This window comes from Copadichromis virginalis, linkage group LG12 (genome assembly GCF_057382275.1).
Source record: "Copadichromis virginalis isolate Kocher_CV1m ecotype Utaka linkage group LG12, C_Virginalis_male_GT1.1, whole genome shotgun sequence".
Taxonomy (NCBI): domain Eukaryota; kingdom Metazoa; phylum Chordata; class Actinopteri; order Cichliformes; family Cichlidae; genus Copadichromis; species Copadichromis virginalis.
This window is the reverse complement of record NC_140629.1, coordinates 32,893,591-32,910,079: the sequence shown is the minus strand read 5'-3', so window position 1 is coordinate 32,910,079 and position 16,489 is coordinate 32,893,591. Positions and strand designations below refer to the sequence as shown.

The 16,489-nt window shown below is 39.3% G+C and overlaps 1 protein-coding gene and 1 pseudogene across 3 annotated transcripts in view; both read left to right on the top strand.

Annotated features, from left to right (window-relative positions):
• Positions 1-2,776: 2,776 nt before the first annotated feature.
• On the top strand, positions 2,777-11,909 carry LOC146697423 (uncharacterized; annotated as a pseudogene).
• Positions 11,910-12,916: 1,007 nt separating this feature from the next.
• Positions 12,917-16,489, top strand: part of kcnt1b (potassium sodium-activated channel subfamily T member 1b) — a 78,408-nt gene continuing 74,835 nt past the window's right edge. For 2 of the 3 annotated variants that reach the window (XM_085476157.1, XM_085476156.1), the window contains exon 1: positions 12,917-13,047. In XM_085476157.1, the coding sequence (XP_085332283.1) occupies positions 12,978-13,047 (70 nt within the window). In that variant the 5' untranslated portion in view covers positions 12,917-12,977. Of the gene's footprint in view, positions 13,048-13,113; positions 14,445-16,489 lie in introns of those variants that run through there. The other variant, XM_085476155.1, reaches the window with a different exon arrangement.

Genomic DNA, 16,489 nt, shown 5'->3' with positions numbered 1-16,489 from the left:
GTGCGTTTATTACCAGATCTCATAAAACAAATATTAATCTTTAGAAACAATATAATGTGTAGTGTAATGTGTAGTTAAGACACAATTTGGCAGTCAGCCCTGGAAAAAGGACCACAAGGAGGTAACAGAATAGTCATTTTTACATCAAAATTTGCATTTTACCGACTTTCCTTGACCAACAAATAATGAATCATTAAAACATCCGAGCGGTTCCTGCTGAGCAAAGAAATAGAGATTTGTGATGTGTGTTTAATTGTTATAATTTTTATAACCCAATAATTGATTAATTAGAAAACAAATTTTGCATCTAGAATTTGTACCTATACATACATATCTTCTACTTTCATTAGATAAGAAATCTAACATATACAACACCTTCATGGGCCACAGAAACCCTGCATGACTTTAAGTTATGAGGCAATCAAGTCCATCTGAACTTAAAATTGAGCACACGTCAGCAATTTCCTATTAAAGGAGGAGTCTGGGGTTTCACGGATGGTAGAATGAATCACTTGGGGAAGTTATATAGGGATTTGTGGAGCAACTGAGGGAAGGCAGGTTTTAGCACTTGAAATGTCTTACAGTTCAGAAAGCTATTGCAATACAAAGAAGACACATTGCAGGAATCAGAAATGTGTTTACAGATAAAGCACATAAGGTTGTTGCTTTCAGGCAGATTCACAAGTCTGACTACAGATACTAAAAGATTAAAACAAAAAATAACAGTAGGATAATGAACAAACTTCCAGCTCTCAATCTAGGTTTTTGAGTCTTTTGGCTGGAAAGATTTGCAGTAGCGAAACAAGAGGGGACATAATGTCTGAACATCACATGTCTTGTTTTGCATAATGCAATACAGGAAGATGTATAAAAACTTGTTTTTGTTAATTATTGGCAGTAGTTGGGAGAAAGTTATGAGTACACAGTCACTGTAATTTGTCCATGTCTGCTTTATCGCTTCATGTCACAAAGCAGCACTACAGGAGCAAGAGGCCCGCCATATGCTGGTTTGTTGGTCAAAGAAGGGTTATTCTGCCATCATGGCATGTCAACTCCCCTCACTCTGCAGAGACAACTCAGCAAATGCATTCCAAAACATGTCCTCAACAGCATGTTTATGGGTCAGTTGATGCATCACAATTTGAGAGTTTAAAGAGTTCAGGAAAAGAATAGATTTTCTTTTTATTGCAACACTCAAATACAATATTGAACTGAAGAAATGTTATTATGAGATTGTATTATGGAAAGTGTACCTGCAGGACCAAGATTTTATTTATGCTTGCAGTCCTCTGCTTCCCTAAATATATATCATCTCAGGCACACAGCTCTGGCTGTCAGCACAGCAGCTCCACTCACCAATTGTTCAAACCTAATGTTTGCAAGGAGCAGCCAATTAAACTCAATTTTTGGCTTAGGTAGTATGGCTTTACAGGGAAAGGAGCTAAAACAGTCTGATAAATCTGATAAATAATTGTTATTGTAAATTGTGGGTTATTCACAGCTACTCTGCTAATGCCATTCTTCCAGAGTTGCTTCATCCGGTGTTTTGATAATGGTGTTAGAGAGCACTGTCCTACTCCCATAGGTGTTAGATTCAAGAAGAAAAACATGGGGCTGGAATGTCATAATAGGTCCACTCTTAGTAAACAGCTTTCGAAGGAGTCTGCAATCCTCATTAAATGAATGCATCTGTTCACTCTCTCACAAGACCAATTAATGCTGGATCTTGCAGTTTCAGTACCATACTGTTGTGAGACTGCTGTGGTCACTTTATTGTAATTGCTGTAGTCTGTCCTGGGCAGGCTTTTTGGTTAATAATTAATGGATGCCTGGTTAAATGGCAAATAGATCAAACTATTTTTCAGCATTTTTGTACTCTAACTTAGCACTCAAAGTGTTTTTAGTACATATTCAACCATTCACACATACACTATTCAGAGGAGCACTCGTCACACAGTTACTGCAGATGTTTCAGCTGCACATCCAGGTCCTAGTCTACCACACCCCAAAGGTGCTTTGTTAGATTGAGATCTGGTATCTGTGGAAACCATTTGAGTACAGTGAATTCATTGTCAGGTAACCAAGCCTAGCTCAGATATGAGCAATAGAGAGCTAACTGAAACCATACTGGTGTGGATTAACAAGGTCTGCGTCAGGTTGCAAGGAACCAGGTCACTGATGAGAAGAGGGCTATTTGAACACGAAGGCATATGTGGGAGAACAGGGCACTGTTGGAATGCTACTACCAAGTAACTCCAGCGGAAGGGGTTACACAGGGAGGATGTGGGACCTATGAAATACCCAGCATCTAGACTGACAGCAAAACAATTAGTAGCTCAGTGTTTCAACACTTGGATGAAACAGCTGCTATCACAACTGGAGATCAATGAGGTATAACACAAATACTGCGACAAGTGGGAGCTGGGATTGGGTACCAAGCCCTAAGTATGACTGAAGGTGCGCTGATTGCCAGAGCAGCTGACCTGAGAGATAGGATCGTGGCAAAGGTGGAAACCTGGTCCCTCCATGGCCAATTACCAAGACTATGTGAAGTACCCTCTGAAAGTCTACTAGAAGATGTGGATGCAGCATTACAGAAGATCCCTACTGCAACCATCACCGAGACTACACCATGGCAGCAGTGAACCAGAGGTGCTTGGCTATAAGATGAACAGTCACAAGTAGCAGTGTCCTCCATGGAGAAGGAAACTAGTGGCCAAAATCAAGGTAGCTCAGAGGGAAGTTAGCCAACTTTTGGAGTTGCATAAAAGGTGCAATGAAGAAAGGGGTGCCTAAGAAGTACAGACACCTGCCCATACCTGAAACTTTGGAAACTGCCAAGCAAAGACTCACAGCCTTGACCAGCTGCTTAAACAGGTATACCAGAGAGATAGAGGCCAGGAGAATAAACCAGCTGTACTACACTGAACCATCCAAGATATACTGTCGGTGGCAGGGGAACAATATGAGAACAGCTCCTCCAAGGATGGACACAGCGCAATCCTGGAAGAGCATATGGGAGAAGTAAGAAACCCATAATGGTGATGCGAAGTGGTTAGTGGATCTAAGAGCGCACCACAGCAACCTCCCTGAACAGGGTCCAGTATCCATCACAGTGGCCAGCTGCCAGCATTCCATGAGCATCTGGCAGCACAAACGAACCAGCTGCTAGTAGACAAGAGACACCCAGAATGGCTAATTGAAGGCTGGACTTTCCTGATCCTCAAGGGTGCCCAGAAGGGACTGGTCCCATCCAAGTACCAGCCAATAACCTGCCTCAATACCACATGGAAGTTCCTGTCAGGCATCACTCAGGAACAACCTCTGAGATATATATGCAAATCATGGGGAAGTGAGATGTTTTGATATGTTTTTATACAAGATCTATACTGTGGGTAGGGGAAGATAACCTGCAATGTTACAGGAATGTGGGGAGTTGAGATAGTTTTAAAATGTCTTATGTGTGTACACTGGTCTTATTCTGGCAAATAGTTGTATTTAAAAATGACACTCTATGGAATAACTTCAAAACTTCTCCCCTGGTATTAACACTTAAAGCCCTTTAACACAAAGGATTTGTCACTGTGAGCATTTCACGCCATCTTCTGAGCAGATTGAGTTTTCATTTTCCAGTTAAACTGCTGACTTCATGAGAGGCTTTAACTGAAATGGGTTATTTTCATTTAGGCTAATTTTGTGGAACAAGATGATTCAACCTGCATTTCATTACCTCGCACAAGCAATCACAGCAAGGAAAGGTGAAAGGAAGCATGCTCGAGCTGGCAGCGACAATCTGAAGTCAGCTCTTAATAAGTACCAGCTGCCTGGCTCTAACAGAGAATTCCTCCCAGCTCGAGCTGATGAATGAAGTCGTGTAATGTAATATAGGTGTCATGTGGAGACATCAAAGTCGGTGAGTTGTGGACCAACTGCTGGCAGTAGGCTATGGGGTGCTGATGCTTTTTCATTAAGCCAAGGCTGGCAAAAGATGGTGTAAGTATATACGGTCCAAACATCTATATATTGAAAGACCTCTGTCCTATTGTTGATGTAACTTTCTTTGACCAAGAATATAGCATTGTGAAACTTGAATTTAAGTTAGACTTCATGGTTGTTTTGACAAATATAGCAGCAGGCTTGTAGATAAGTCAAATGCTGAGGGTACAAAACTTACAGGGCAAGACATTCTTCTCAAATTATGCTTAAGGTCAGTGTCGTATTTGTCAATTTATGACCGCATTCCCGCATGAATTCCTCCAAGGGTGGTCAGATTTCCTGGATATGATGGTTTGCCTCTCTCTTTGACTTCTCAGTAGAATAATTTCCCATTAGTTTGTGTAATACAGTCAATCTAATTTGTTTTCACTTTTATCTCAGGGGATACTTGGATCCACAAGTTTAATGTTCCTTTCTTTACAAAACCATCCCATTTCTCTGGACTGTGTTTGGGTTTGTGTGTTTCCTCCCAGTCAAACGAACCAACCTAACACAACTATTACCTTATAACTTGCATTCTCTTCATGACACATTACAATAAACTGTAAATTGTGGTGGATCTTGAGTGAGACAAGCTGCTACATCACTGACCTTGTGTTTTTATTTTTACCCAACCTGAATCTGGTAATCTTAAAACTTAACATCATTAGCCATACACTTATTTTAAAGTACTGCTTAAACTGTAGATCAATGTTTCATATTAAATAAAAAGAAAGGCAACTGCTTTAAACTGCATAACTGTGTATGCTGTAGAACTAATGGGAGAATGAGAGATTTGTATTTATTTGCCGTTGTTGTTGTTGATAGTATTCGACAGAAGAGGTCAGTATTAAGGCAGAAATTTGATGCAGGTGCCTAAAAAAAAGTAAAATCAAATTGTAATTATAAAATCTTATTAGTGAGCGATGGACTGCCCCAAATTCTTGTTTTATAGGATTTTCTCCATCTCCTGATGTTTCTGGGGTATTTATTTCTCATAGGCCCAGAAAGTCCAAAATAAGCTATTTCACTCACACACACAGTTTCTTCAAATATCTCAAAGGAGCTGGCCAATTTCCCAGTTCCCACAGTTAGCCATTTCTTAAATGGATGCCAGCCAACTGACCCAATAATAATCATCCCAGCAGGCTCTTGACAACAGTATGGGGAAGACCTGCTCCAGAGTGATCAACTCTCTATGCATTGATCCTGCTAGCTCTTTTTTTTTTTTTGCCCCTTAGCCGACTGCACCTAATCTCTGAAGGGTGTTTACATCGCTGTGCTGACATTTCAGGGGAATATCAAATGTCCCACTCAAGCAAAATTTTGCCAATTAGGAGAAAATATTGTTCTGTAGGATGTGGGTTTTCAACTAAGAGTCTTGAATACAGAGAAAACAATTTTAATAGCCTTCCTGTGGAGAGGAAACACTTTGACAGATGTTTGCACAGATGCCCACACAACTAAAACGTTTTCACTCAGTGCGAACGTGTGTGTGTTTGTGTGTGTCTGTGTGCAAAAGCTAATGTATGAGAGTAGTATACTACTCTAATTAAACTAATACTTTATCTTCATTTTGAAGTATCTCTCTGGTAACTATTCTTATTTGCACTGTCATTTTATGCTACTGAGGCTAATAAGAAATTGTGGCTATATAAAGGGGAAAACAGTATTTGGCTATTGTAGTAAATGGGCAATTTGACTAATTCTGTCTGTTGCAAGACCCTCCTAAAGGATAGAAATGAACCAAAAGTGACATTCCCACACTGCCCCATGAACAGTGTAGAATGGTTTTCTATTTTTATTTGTGTGTAAGCTTGAAAAACTTTAAAAGTAGCACAAAGCACAAAGATTGCAAATACTTTTTTTTTTTTTTTTAAAGCTGAGTTTCTATGAAAGCATCTCTCTGTGACTTGTCTTCTCAAAATGTTATTGCCAGCAGCTGATATTATCTTCCTCCAACACTTTGACATCCCACTCTTTGATTTCCATCCTGGCAGGTACAATCCAGACACAGACAGCTGGAGTACAGATGTAGCACCCTTGAACAACCCCCAGAGTGCAGTGTGTCTGGTGGCAATGGACAGATATCTGTATGCCATTGGAGGACATGATGGCATTACTTTCATAAGTACTGTAGAGAGGTACTTTAGCACAAGTGCAAACTAAAGGTCAATATCTTACAAAATGAACTGTCATTCCACTTTGTGCAGACTGTAAACAAATGAGACTGTTTTAAAGAGCTCTCACTGAAATGAAAGGTCTCTCTTTAGAGTTTGCAAATAAAATAAATATGTATCTTCCATTCCTAACACAGTCTTCTAATGTGTTTAGTTTACTGTCCATGTATGAAACTTGTTTGTGCTATGAAAAAAAATCTATAAATGTAGCTAAAACTAATCTAATCATTTTCTTATTTACCTGACATTTCACATTAATTTGATGACAAGCTGAAGAGGCTGACTCAGAGGAAGGAACAAAGAATTCAAGCTGCACAAAAATATCAATGACAGACAGATCACTTGCTAAAATGATAACCTTTGTTTCGTTGTTATAAATATGATCCAAAAATGAACAAATGGACCAAGCAGGTACCGGTGCTGACAAGAAGAACCAGAGCTGTGGCTGCTGTGCTGGAAGGTAACCTGTATATAATGGGAGGGAGTGATGGTGAAAGGACTCAGGTGTGCGATGCTATTGAAAAAGACTATCTTTGTCCTAAACCTCACAGATACTGATTACATCAACAGGATAAAAGGCTGAAATCGAATATTATGCCTAACTTCAATAAGGAAAATCTGTAATCACTCACCTGCATTCATCCCTGGCTGTTTGGCTAGTAGTCGATTCTTTACGTCACTTCCACTCACCCACATTCTCAAACTCAATACTGACATCATTACTGTAGTCCAATCATCTTCTTACGTGCCTCGTTTGAGCCAATCTGCTTACATTAAATCTCAGTACTCCTCTGTTAGTCTCCCTTTTAGATTCTGATTCATGCAGCTCACTTCCTCCCCACCTCAGTCAGAGCCTCCAGCTTCATCTTCACCAGCATCCAAACCCTGGAGTCACTTAAGTCCTTGATGATGGTTATCAGACTTTAATTGGCTAATAGATTTTCCTGTCTAATAATTTTTCTAACACAATAAATCATGTTCAATTCTCCCACATGATTTCTCCTTGTTGAATTAACAATTATTCACTATGAATTAATGTGAGCTAATCATAATAATAATAAAAAAATGTCTTTCATAAGACAGACTTTTTTTTCACCCACCGTGCTAACCTGCAACCATCCACATTTGGGCAGTTGGAAGCAACAAATACCCAGCATTTTGCTTTGCTTTTATATGAAGATTTTTTTTTAAACTAAAAGAATAATAAATAAATAAATAAATAAATAAATAAATAAATAAATAAATAAATAAAAGCTGAAAAATAGTATGTGTTAATATAGGAAAGCTATACTCACAAAAAATATTTTGTGCCCTGTTTGTGACCCGACCTCTTTCTACCCTCAAAAACTGAACTTGCCTGCTTTTGGACATAGGAGAATTTAAGAAACACTTATTGTGTATCTTGACCCCTTTAATTCCATGTATCCCACATTACCACAAGACACACACATGCATACACACTTACAGGCAACCGCTTCAACCTTGCCAAAGATAAACACGGGTCACTTGTTCCTAACTATTTTTGTCTGTGAGAAGTGCACATCGGTGCAATTCCCACAACCATTTTTTGGTTCCCATCAAGTTCTTGGACACAATCTTGGCTTGGAATATCCAACATGTTTTTTTTTACAAACTGAAAAATGTACGTATATTACAGGAAACACTTTTAGCTTATTGTGTAGAGTAGATTAGTAAAGCCTGTGTTATAGGTCTTAAACCCAGGGCTTAGTGTTTCTCTGCGGGTTCAACACTTGTTTTTAAGATTGCCTCTTTTTGCATATTAGTGCAGTTCACATTTTCCTTTGGCATTTATTATTTCCCCTGTCTGCAGTCTAGTTCATCTTCTTGGTTATGTAATATTTAGTTATCCCTTTCTATTTCCCCTGTCTTCCCCTGTGTTCCCATGCCTTCTGTCAAGTCTTTGTCTGTTAATGATGCCATGTTTAGTTACTTCCTGTTTTATTTTGCTAGTATCTTGTCTCTTGTGCACTCTGTTTGGCTTTGCTTTCTTTGTTTTGTGTTCCCAACAAGTGTCAGCTGTGTTCCCTGGTGTGTCCTGTCTCTCTAATTACTTGGTGTGTATTTATTGTCTGAGTCTCCCTCTGTTGTTTGTTTGTATCCTTCCCTCATGGCAGTTTGTTTACCTCCTCCAAGGGTCCTCATTTATTTTTCCTTATGTGCTGCTCTGCATTTCTTTTGGTTTTTTTTCTTAAGTTCCAGCAATAAAACTGAGTTTTTGAGTTAATTTCTGCCTCCTGGATCCTGCATCTAGGTCCACACTCTGCCTGCCACACAGTCGTTCCCATGACAACCTGGGCATTTTTCTACATAAACACTCCCAACCTGTAGTGCTACACACATGGTGTATATGGTTGTGCATTAAATAGTATACATGGCCTCCCCTCACTTGTGCTATCTTCTAAATGTTCCCCAGTGTAGCGGTACAACCCTGCAGATGGAACCTGGTCGATATGCGCGCACATGCTGAGTCACAGAGAGAGCGCTGGTTGTGCTGTGTACCTGAGACACCTCTACATGGCCGGGGGCAAAGATGAGCTCAATCTGGAGCTCCATGCAGCTGCAAAGGTTCAATTGTGACACCATGAGGTTGATGCCTGTGAAACACATGAGGAGTGAGAGGGTAGATCGGTACAACAGACATAAACTGTTCTCTCTAAAAAAAAAACTTCTGGCCATATTTGCATACGAATGATAAAAATGGAAAATATGGAGCGAGGAAATATGAGTGACATGAATGAGAGAGGACCACATGATTTTTCTTTTGTTTTATTGTTTAATAATTTACACTGCAATAAAGGGTTCTTACTGAAAACATTTTCTAGCATGCTTTCACTGGATTGTGATGGTGCTGATGATTAAAATGAATTCATTATAAAGTTAGAGGACCCAAATGTAGGATGCTAGACGAGTAAGAAAGTTTTAAAAGAAAGTATAAAATTGAGTAAGAGAGCATGAGTGAAGCTAATCAGGGCAGGGAATGCAAACATACAAAATTGAAACAAGACAAATGCACAACAAAACAAGGAGATTCAGGAGACGTTGGGGAAAGAACGGTCAGGGTTTGAAAAAATAAATCAGGAATCAAAACTAAACAAATCCAGCACTGATAACAGTATAATGTTTTCAGTGCTCACCATCTCCGTTTCATATATTGGCATACCAGCTTTTGGCAGCTAAACAAAACACTAAGTGTCACTTAGCAGTTATGTGTCACAAACTTAGTTTGGCTGGATGATGGCATTTTCACACTATGGGCATAAAAGTATCTATCAAATTTGAGCCAAACCAACTATATTCTAAAATATTTGACTGAACATATTTGAGTGAAACATCTGTCATTGTACTCTGGTACAATGTGAAAAGTCTACACAGATTTATTTTACAAATGTAAAGCAGCACACTCGCAGGTCACTTTGTTAGGCACACATTTTCAACTGCTGAGTAACATAAATTCTGTTCGGCCAATCAGAGGTTTGGGGGAAGTGTTAGAATGATTGGAGGTGATTTAAGTGACCTTAAAGTGGCCAAGATTCGCTTTGCATTCACTTAGTGGCTTTTGAGCCACATGAGCTCAAGAAACACTGAGGTGCCAAAGTCTGAGTATTTCCCTCCATATCTTACAACACTACCACTGCTGATCCACTGGGATTTTCCCACACAAACATCTCTAGGGTTTACAGAGAGTAGCCTGAAAAAGAGAAAATATCCAGTGAGTGGCAGTTCTCTGAGTGCAAATGCCTAATTGTTCCCAGAGGGAGAATGGCCAAACTGCCTCCAGCTGACAGGAAGGAAGCAATAAGTCAACAAACCACTTTTTAAAATGAAAATATGCAAAGTAATAAATATGATAGCCTTATAAATAAATATATAGAAAACCATTTTTTTCTGGCACACTTTGGATCCCTTAGTACCACCTGAGCAATATTTAAACATCATAGCCTGCCTAACTATTGTTACTGACCATGTCTATCTCTTTATGACCACAGTGTACCCATCTTCTGATGGCTGCTTCTAGCAGGATAACGCACTATGTCACAAAACTCAAATTATTTCAAACTGCCTTCTTCAACATGACAACGATTCACAATTGATTTCACAATGATTTCACAACTGGCCTCCACAGTCACCAGATCTCAGTCCAACAGAGCACTTTTTGGGATGTGGTGGAACAGATTTGTAGTGCAGCTGACACATCTGCAGCAACTACGTGATGCTGTTATGTCAACATGGACGAAGATATCTGAGTAATGTTTCCAACACCTTGTGGAATCTATGCCACAAAAACCTGAAGCAGTTCTAAACGCAAAAGAAAGACTAATCCAGAAGTGTAATGTAAGTGTAAATAAATGCTAAATCTTTCCAGTAACTGTTGAGATTATTTACTTTTGATGAGAATGGCACCTTAATGACACAATTTCAAACATTGGACTTTGAGTTTCAGAAAGTTTTTTCTACTCTTGACTCTGTATGATATCAGTGAGATCAGATGTCCATAAACAGTCACGCTGGTCTGGTTTTGACAGCAATCCTACCGACATCTTGTTTAAACCTTCTGTATGTGACAGGTAATCATTTGGGAGAAAGTTTGCATGAAAGGGGTGGACTTAAAGAGATAGAGAATAAAATGGCTTGTTTCCCACAGTGGAAACAAGGCGCAGTATAAGATAAATGAGGATACTTCAAGAAAACACTTGGAATAGTTTTCAGCACTGAAACAAAGACTTGGTTCTTCGTAACATAATCTGAAATCCTGGGATCAACAAAGTATATATATGTCTTTCTCTATCTTACTTGTGTATTTTCAGATATCTCTTGTAGTCTTCAGTGGTGCACTGCTGGCTGTAGGAGGATCTGATGGTTTCACCCATCTGAAAACAACAGCAGTTTACAGCCATGAAAACAACACATGGAGGTAAGAGGAGAACTGAATTTGTGACAAAACTAATACAAAATGATTGCTACAAGCATCAAATGATGCCATAAGCCCTGACATAATTTTGTTTTGATTCCCTGTTAATTACATTTGCAGGAAACATGAAAGCCATAATGTAAACAAGCTATGAACTGAATCACTATTCAATGACATCAATTAGTAGTAGAGAGCTATAAAGAGGAAATGTATTTACATTTAAACATCATGAAGGGCACAGCAGGCCACGAATGCATTAGCATAAAACATTAAATATGTTGTATAAGAGGATTATTGTTTACACTTTGTTGGTAATATGGGAGAAGGATTAACTAATCAAAATAATTTTATGTTTAACTGGATTGTTCGAATCATTTATGTTTAGTAAATGTAATTACACTGGATGTGGCAGGTTCAGATAATGGTGTTAAAGGGAAAAATACAGACTCTTACTTTGGTAAAAATCAAGACACAAAAAAGAGGAGAGATGTCTCTTCCAAAATTAGTTAAAATTCAATGTAACATTACATCGATTAATGTTAAAGAAAGTGTATGCAGGATGAAAATATTATAAGCGAGACAAATATATAGTCTCTTTGTGATTCATGCACTGTGCTCATGTATGGCTCCTATATATTATATATGCCTTCAGGCTGCAAGCTGAATCTGGGTGCTTCACTGTCTGAGCATGTTTCCCTTTCCATCTGTTTTTAGACACTTTGGAAGCATGAAGAGTAAGCATCCAGGTGGGAGAGTGGCTGCGCTGTGCTGAGACTCAACAATACTCATATTATATGAGCAGGACAGAAGTGTTAGAGAAAAATAGCCTAATGGATAGGCTCAGGGACACATTGCAATATGGTTCAAGTAAAGGCAGTAGAATAAATGAATAATGGAGGAGTTCGCTGCAAAATGAGACATAGCTGCATTAGTACATGGTGACAGCTAACTAAAATTAAAGCACATCACATGCTACCCAGTTTTGATCTTTTATGTCTGTTGTCTAGAAATTATAAACAGATGAAACTGTAGAAAGCAGATTTCAAGAATAGGTTAACTTTTGGATTGACAGACTTAAAATGTAGATTTTATACAATTCTGAAAAAGAAAAAGCAATCAAGTAAAAATGAGACAATCACAAAAATGCTCATAATATGAAAAAGTGAATCAGTGTTTCAAGGGATAGCACCATTTAAGATGATTTCATTTTAACTCATGAGCTTGCTAATTAAATATTAATGTGGAGTAACAGGTGTTAGTCATGGATAAATCATAGCTAAGGCACGGATTTGGAGGTAAAAACATAGAAAGCGCATATTGTTAGTCTTACAATGAGGCATGGTTCATGTGAAGTGTGTTAAAAGTAACCAATCACAGCTCCTTTCTGAGTTATTTCAATAAGCTGGAGACATCTTTGAAATTTATGTAGACGTTAATCATATCACTGAATTTTTGCAAGTGGCTCAGTCTATTCAAAGTATGCGGGAAATGACTGTAAATGACCCACAGCAGTGACTGTAAATAAAGTGCTTCACCATATTTAATCATTGAGCTTGTGTAAACATCCACTGATAGGAAGGGTGCCTGCTGCGGTGTAAACCAACAAAATCAGACAAATCAAGTGGAGAAGAAAATCTGTGGGAATCAAGATCCTTAGCGAGACTAGTGAGTGAGTGAGTGAGTGAGTGAGTGAGATCTGACTGCTGGCATGGGAAAGCATAAGAGGCTGTGTGGGCTTTAAAACGATGACGCTCAGAGCTCTTTCCCCTGGAGAATAATGGGCTGAAATGTGGAGAGGCTCAGCACAAGGAACGCACACAGAGTAGCGCGGCTTTTCCACAGACACACAGGAACCAGCGGTGTCTCCCCAGTCGTGCCACTGTGCACACAGAATGAATATTTTCTTCAATGTGAGGGGGACAGTTGTGAGGCAAATAGCAGAGGACAGAGCAGCTGTTGCAGGTATGGTTTAACAGAAATACATATATACATTTATGTATGTAATTTTTCCCTGTGTGTTGTAGGAAGATATTGCAAGTGTAAGTTGCCAAGACTCTACACGTGCTGTGTATATACTCCATAAAATGTTGCTGGATATTGATAATTATAAGGATCAACAAATAACTTAATAATTTTGGGGACTGTTGTGATGTTTTGGTCTTTTCCTGACCAGTATGCAGCTAAGAGTAAAGCTCCCCCCACATGCAATTTATTGTGTGGTAGTGGAAATATAATAGTAGAAGAATAGTTGCACTTTAATGCACTTTTTTTCTCCAAACAAACGTGTTTGGATATATAGGTACATCTGTCACTACCCATTAAATACCACTTCTTAAAAATAAATAAATAAGAGCCAGTCTTTTGCCTTGACATAACTTTGAAAGAATTCTGCGCTGTCATGATTTGGGGTGGGAATAACCGTGACAGCGCAGAACTGCAGAATCTATTATTAGGTGTTTTTTTTTTTTTTCATTTCACTAAAAGCTCTTTTTAAATTAGAAATTTCCTGTCAGCATTAAACGCTTCAGTTTCCTCGGCAGACGACGAATTATTCCAAGGTTGTCCGGTAGGTGGCGAGGCACCGGTGGTGACTTCAGGTTAGGAAATCAGCGCCCCTCACCCGCTGTGTCCTGGGAAGCAAGGATGAGGATGATGATGTTGTCCGGACAGCGTGGAAACCCGGTGGACAGCGCGCTTACTTGATGTGTTACTTCATATGCGTAAGCAGACGTTACATGGCAGGAGACAACAGCGAAGAGAAGCTGTACTTTGAGTGATTCCGAGGGCAAGGGTTGTTATATAACAGCAGCTGACAACGGTTACAGGGGACTGCGAGCTAATAAAAAAGACGAGCGCAAGTTTATCGTTAACTTAACGTCCGTCCTCCTTCCGCCACGAAATGTAGTTCGGCAACAGTGGCAAACAAAGTTGTTGCTAAGCGACAAGGAAGTCAGTCGGTTGTTTTTTATTTGTTTTTTTTCGCCCATGAATATTTACGTTTAATGTCAGGTGTGCCATAATCGCGTACATGTGATAATGATAATGGCAGGAAGTTAGCAAGTCAGGCTTCGCGCTTTGCCGTCAGGAGACCCTTCTTTGGGTTGATGGGATTTAACTAAACCCCCAAAGCTCACTGTTGGATCCCTTTTCTTCCCACCTCTGATCACAGGAGCTAACTTCCACCCCACAACTCTTGCAATTGTCACTTTCCAGTGATGACATAGCTTTCGCGGGTACTCGTTGTTGGGAAGCATCCTGTGTCGCACACGCAGTGCAGTATGGAGAGCGAATGGAGATTATCTAAATCAAACCTAAGTTTACGATGCTGGGACCTCGGCCAGAAACGGGAGCACAGCCAGGTAAACGAAGTTAACAGGAAATCACAGGGTACAGATGCACCTATGTGTTTTAACGCGTATTAGTTCAGCGAATATCATCAAGTTTATTGTAAAGCTTTGGTGGCAGATGCTGTACCGTGAAGTAAGATTATTATTATTTTCTCTGTTATTTATATTGTGTTGCCATAACATCTGTGGTGGACGTAAATGCAGATGTTTTGGTTGTCATGAAAATATCATGACTGCATTTCTGCGTTATGTATGTCTGTATTAATTGTATCTGTATTAAAGCTGAACCCTTGGTAATTGCAGTGAGGATGGGCTGATTCGCTGTGGTGGAGAGCATCTTTCTGCCATTGTTCATCACTGCAAATCAATACAGTTATCAGCTTTATATTGATGCTCAGTGGGCTCTTCCAGGATTCCATTACCTTCGTTCATAGGGGCCACTGAATGCCTTGATTGAGTCAGAAAATAATGTGAGTTTGCTTTAGAATAGCATCATCAGCTGGGGAAATCTTGGTGTCCTGCCTCTCTGTGGAGGTTAAAAACGTTTGAAGAGTCAATTCCGATGGCTCAATCATCCAACACCTTAATAAGTAACCCGCCCCCATTTTTCCACTAATTAAAAGTTTTGTTGTCACTAACAAACTTTTTTCAAATGTGGAATTTTGATAAATATGTTTCACAGATGATGGTTTTAATCACAGATTTCCTTTTTTTTTGCTTGCAGACTGTGCTGAGCATTATGTCTAGATATTGGTCTCTGCATTGAAATCTGAAAGGCAGTTAGTCTCATCTGACCTTTTGAAATACATAATTCTGAAGAAGACGATTGCAGATTTTTACAGCCATTGTAAGTCGAATTTGATTCTTTTTAGTCTTCTTCTCGCCCTGGTTCCCGTTATTTATTTAAAGACGAGTTTTATGCCTTCCCTGCACATGCTTTTCCTCGCTCCATCTGCTCTCTTTGGTCTGAATCCACGACATTCGCTCCATTAAAAGGAGACACTCTCTTACCGCGCTCCATTAAAAGGAGACACTCTCTTACCGCAAGCGACTCTTTTTCCCTTTTATTGTGGTCACTTTGCCTCCTCCATTAAGTGAGCTCTCAGAGGTCACAGGCTCTGTATTTTTTTTTTCTTTTATACTGCGTGCTAATTTTACTTGCACAGCTGAATGTACAGTTCTCTGTCTCTTTTATCTTGTCATGTAGTTCTTCTTAACTTCTGATGTCTCCTAAAGTAAAGAACACATTGAGAGTACTATATTCTTTATTCTTCTGCATTCACCTCCTTTTGTTTCTGGTTTTGGCTTTCTTTCCTCTCCACCGTACTCGCGGTCATAACCTATCTCTCTTTTCTCTGTCTGCCCTTCTGGGGGACTGTGCCTTCACTGTTAATAAGGGAGATCATGTTTCTGGTTGCTATTAGCCCACTCAAGATTGCCCACACCGTAGTATGAAAACCACAGACACACACTTAGCTCTGTATTACCCACTTATTTTCCCTCTGTAGACAGTTTAGCAATAAACCAAAGGCACATCAACAGAAAGTCTAGGTTTATCTTTTAGCTGGAAATGTAAAAAAATGTCATGGAAGTGCAGACATGGATGCCCATCTTGTTCAACCAGACAGATGAAGCTTTGGTATATTGAACCTACACTGTATGTATTTAAGAACGGTCTTTGTCCTGTTTCTGAAATGACCTTCCATCTGTTTGTTTTGCTTCATGGGCAGAAAAAAATGTGCTAACAGCATCTTGACAAGGGAATCCCTCCTCACTATTGCAAAGATTAAAATGTACACTAGGGTGCCTTTAATAAACACATGCAGATAGTAGCTGATTAACCCACTTGCTGCTTTCCACTTTATGAAAAGATGCAATATAAAAAAGTTAAGCACCATCGAGTGGAGATGTTGGAGAGGGACAACTCGGTAATATCAAACTGTACCCTTGCATAAATGTGTTGGTGTAATCCTGCTCTATGTAAAAACCAGAAAGTTTGAGAGTGCGCACTGATCTTTGCGTGTAAGCTGTGAAACAGGCAGTGGATGTGATCGACC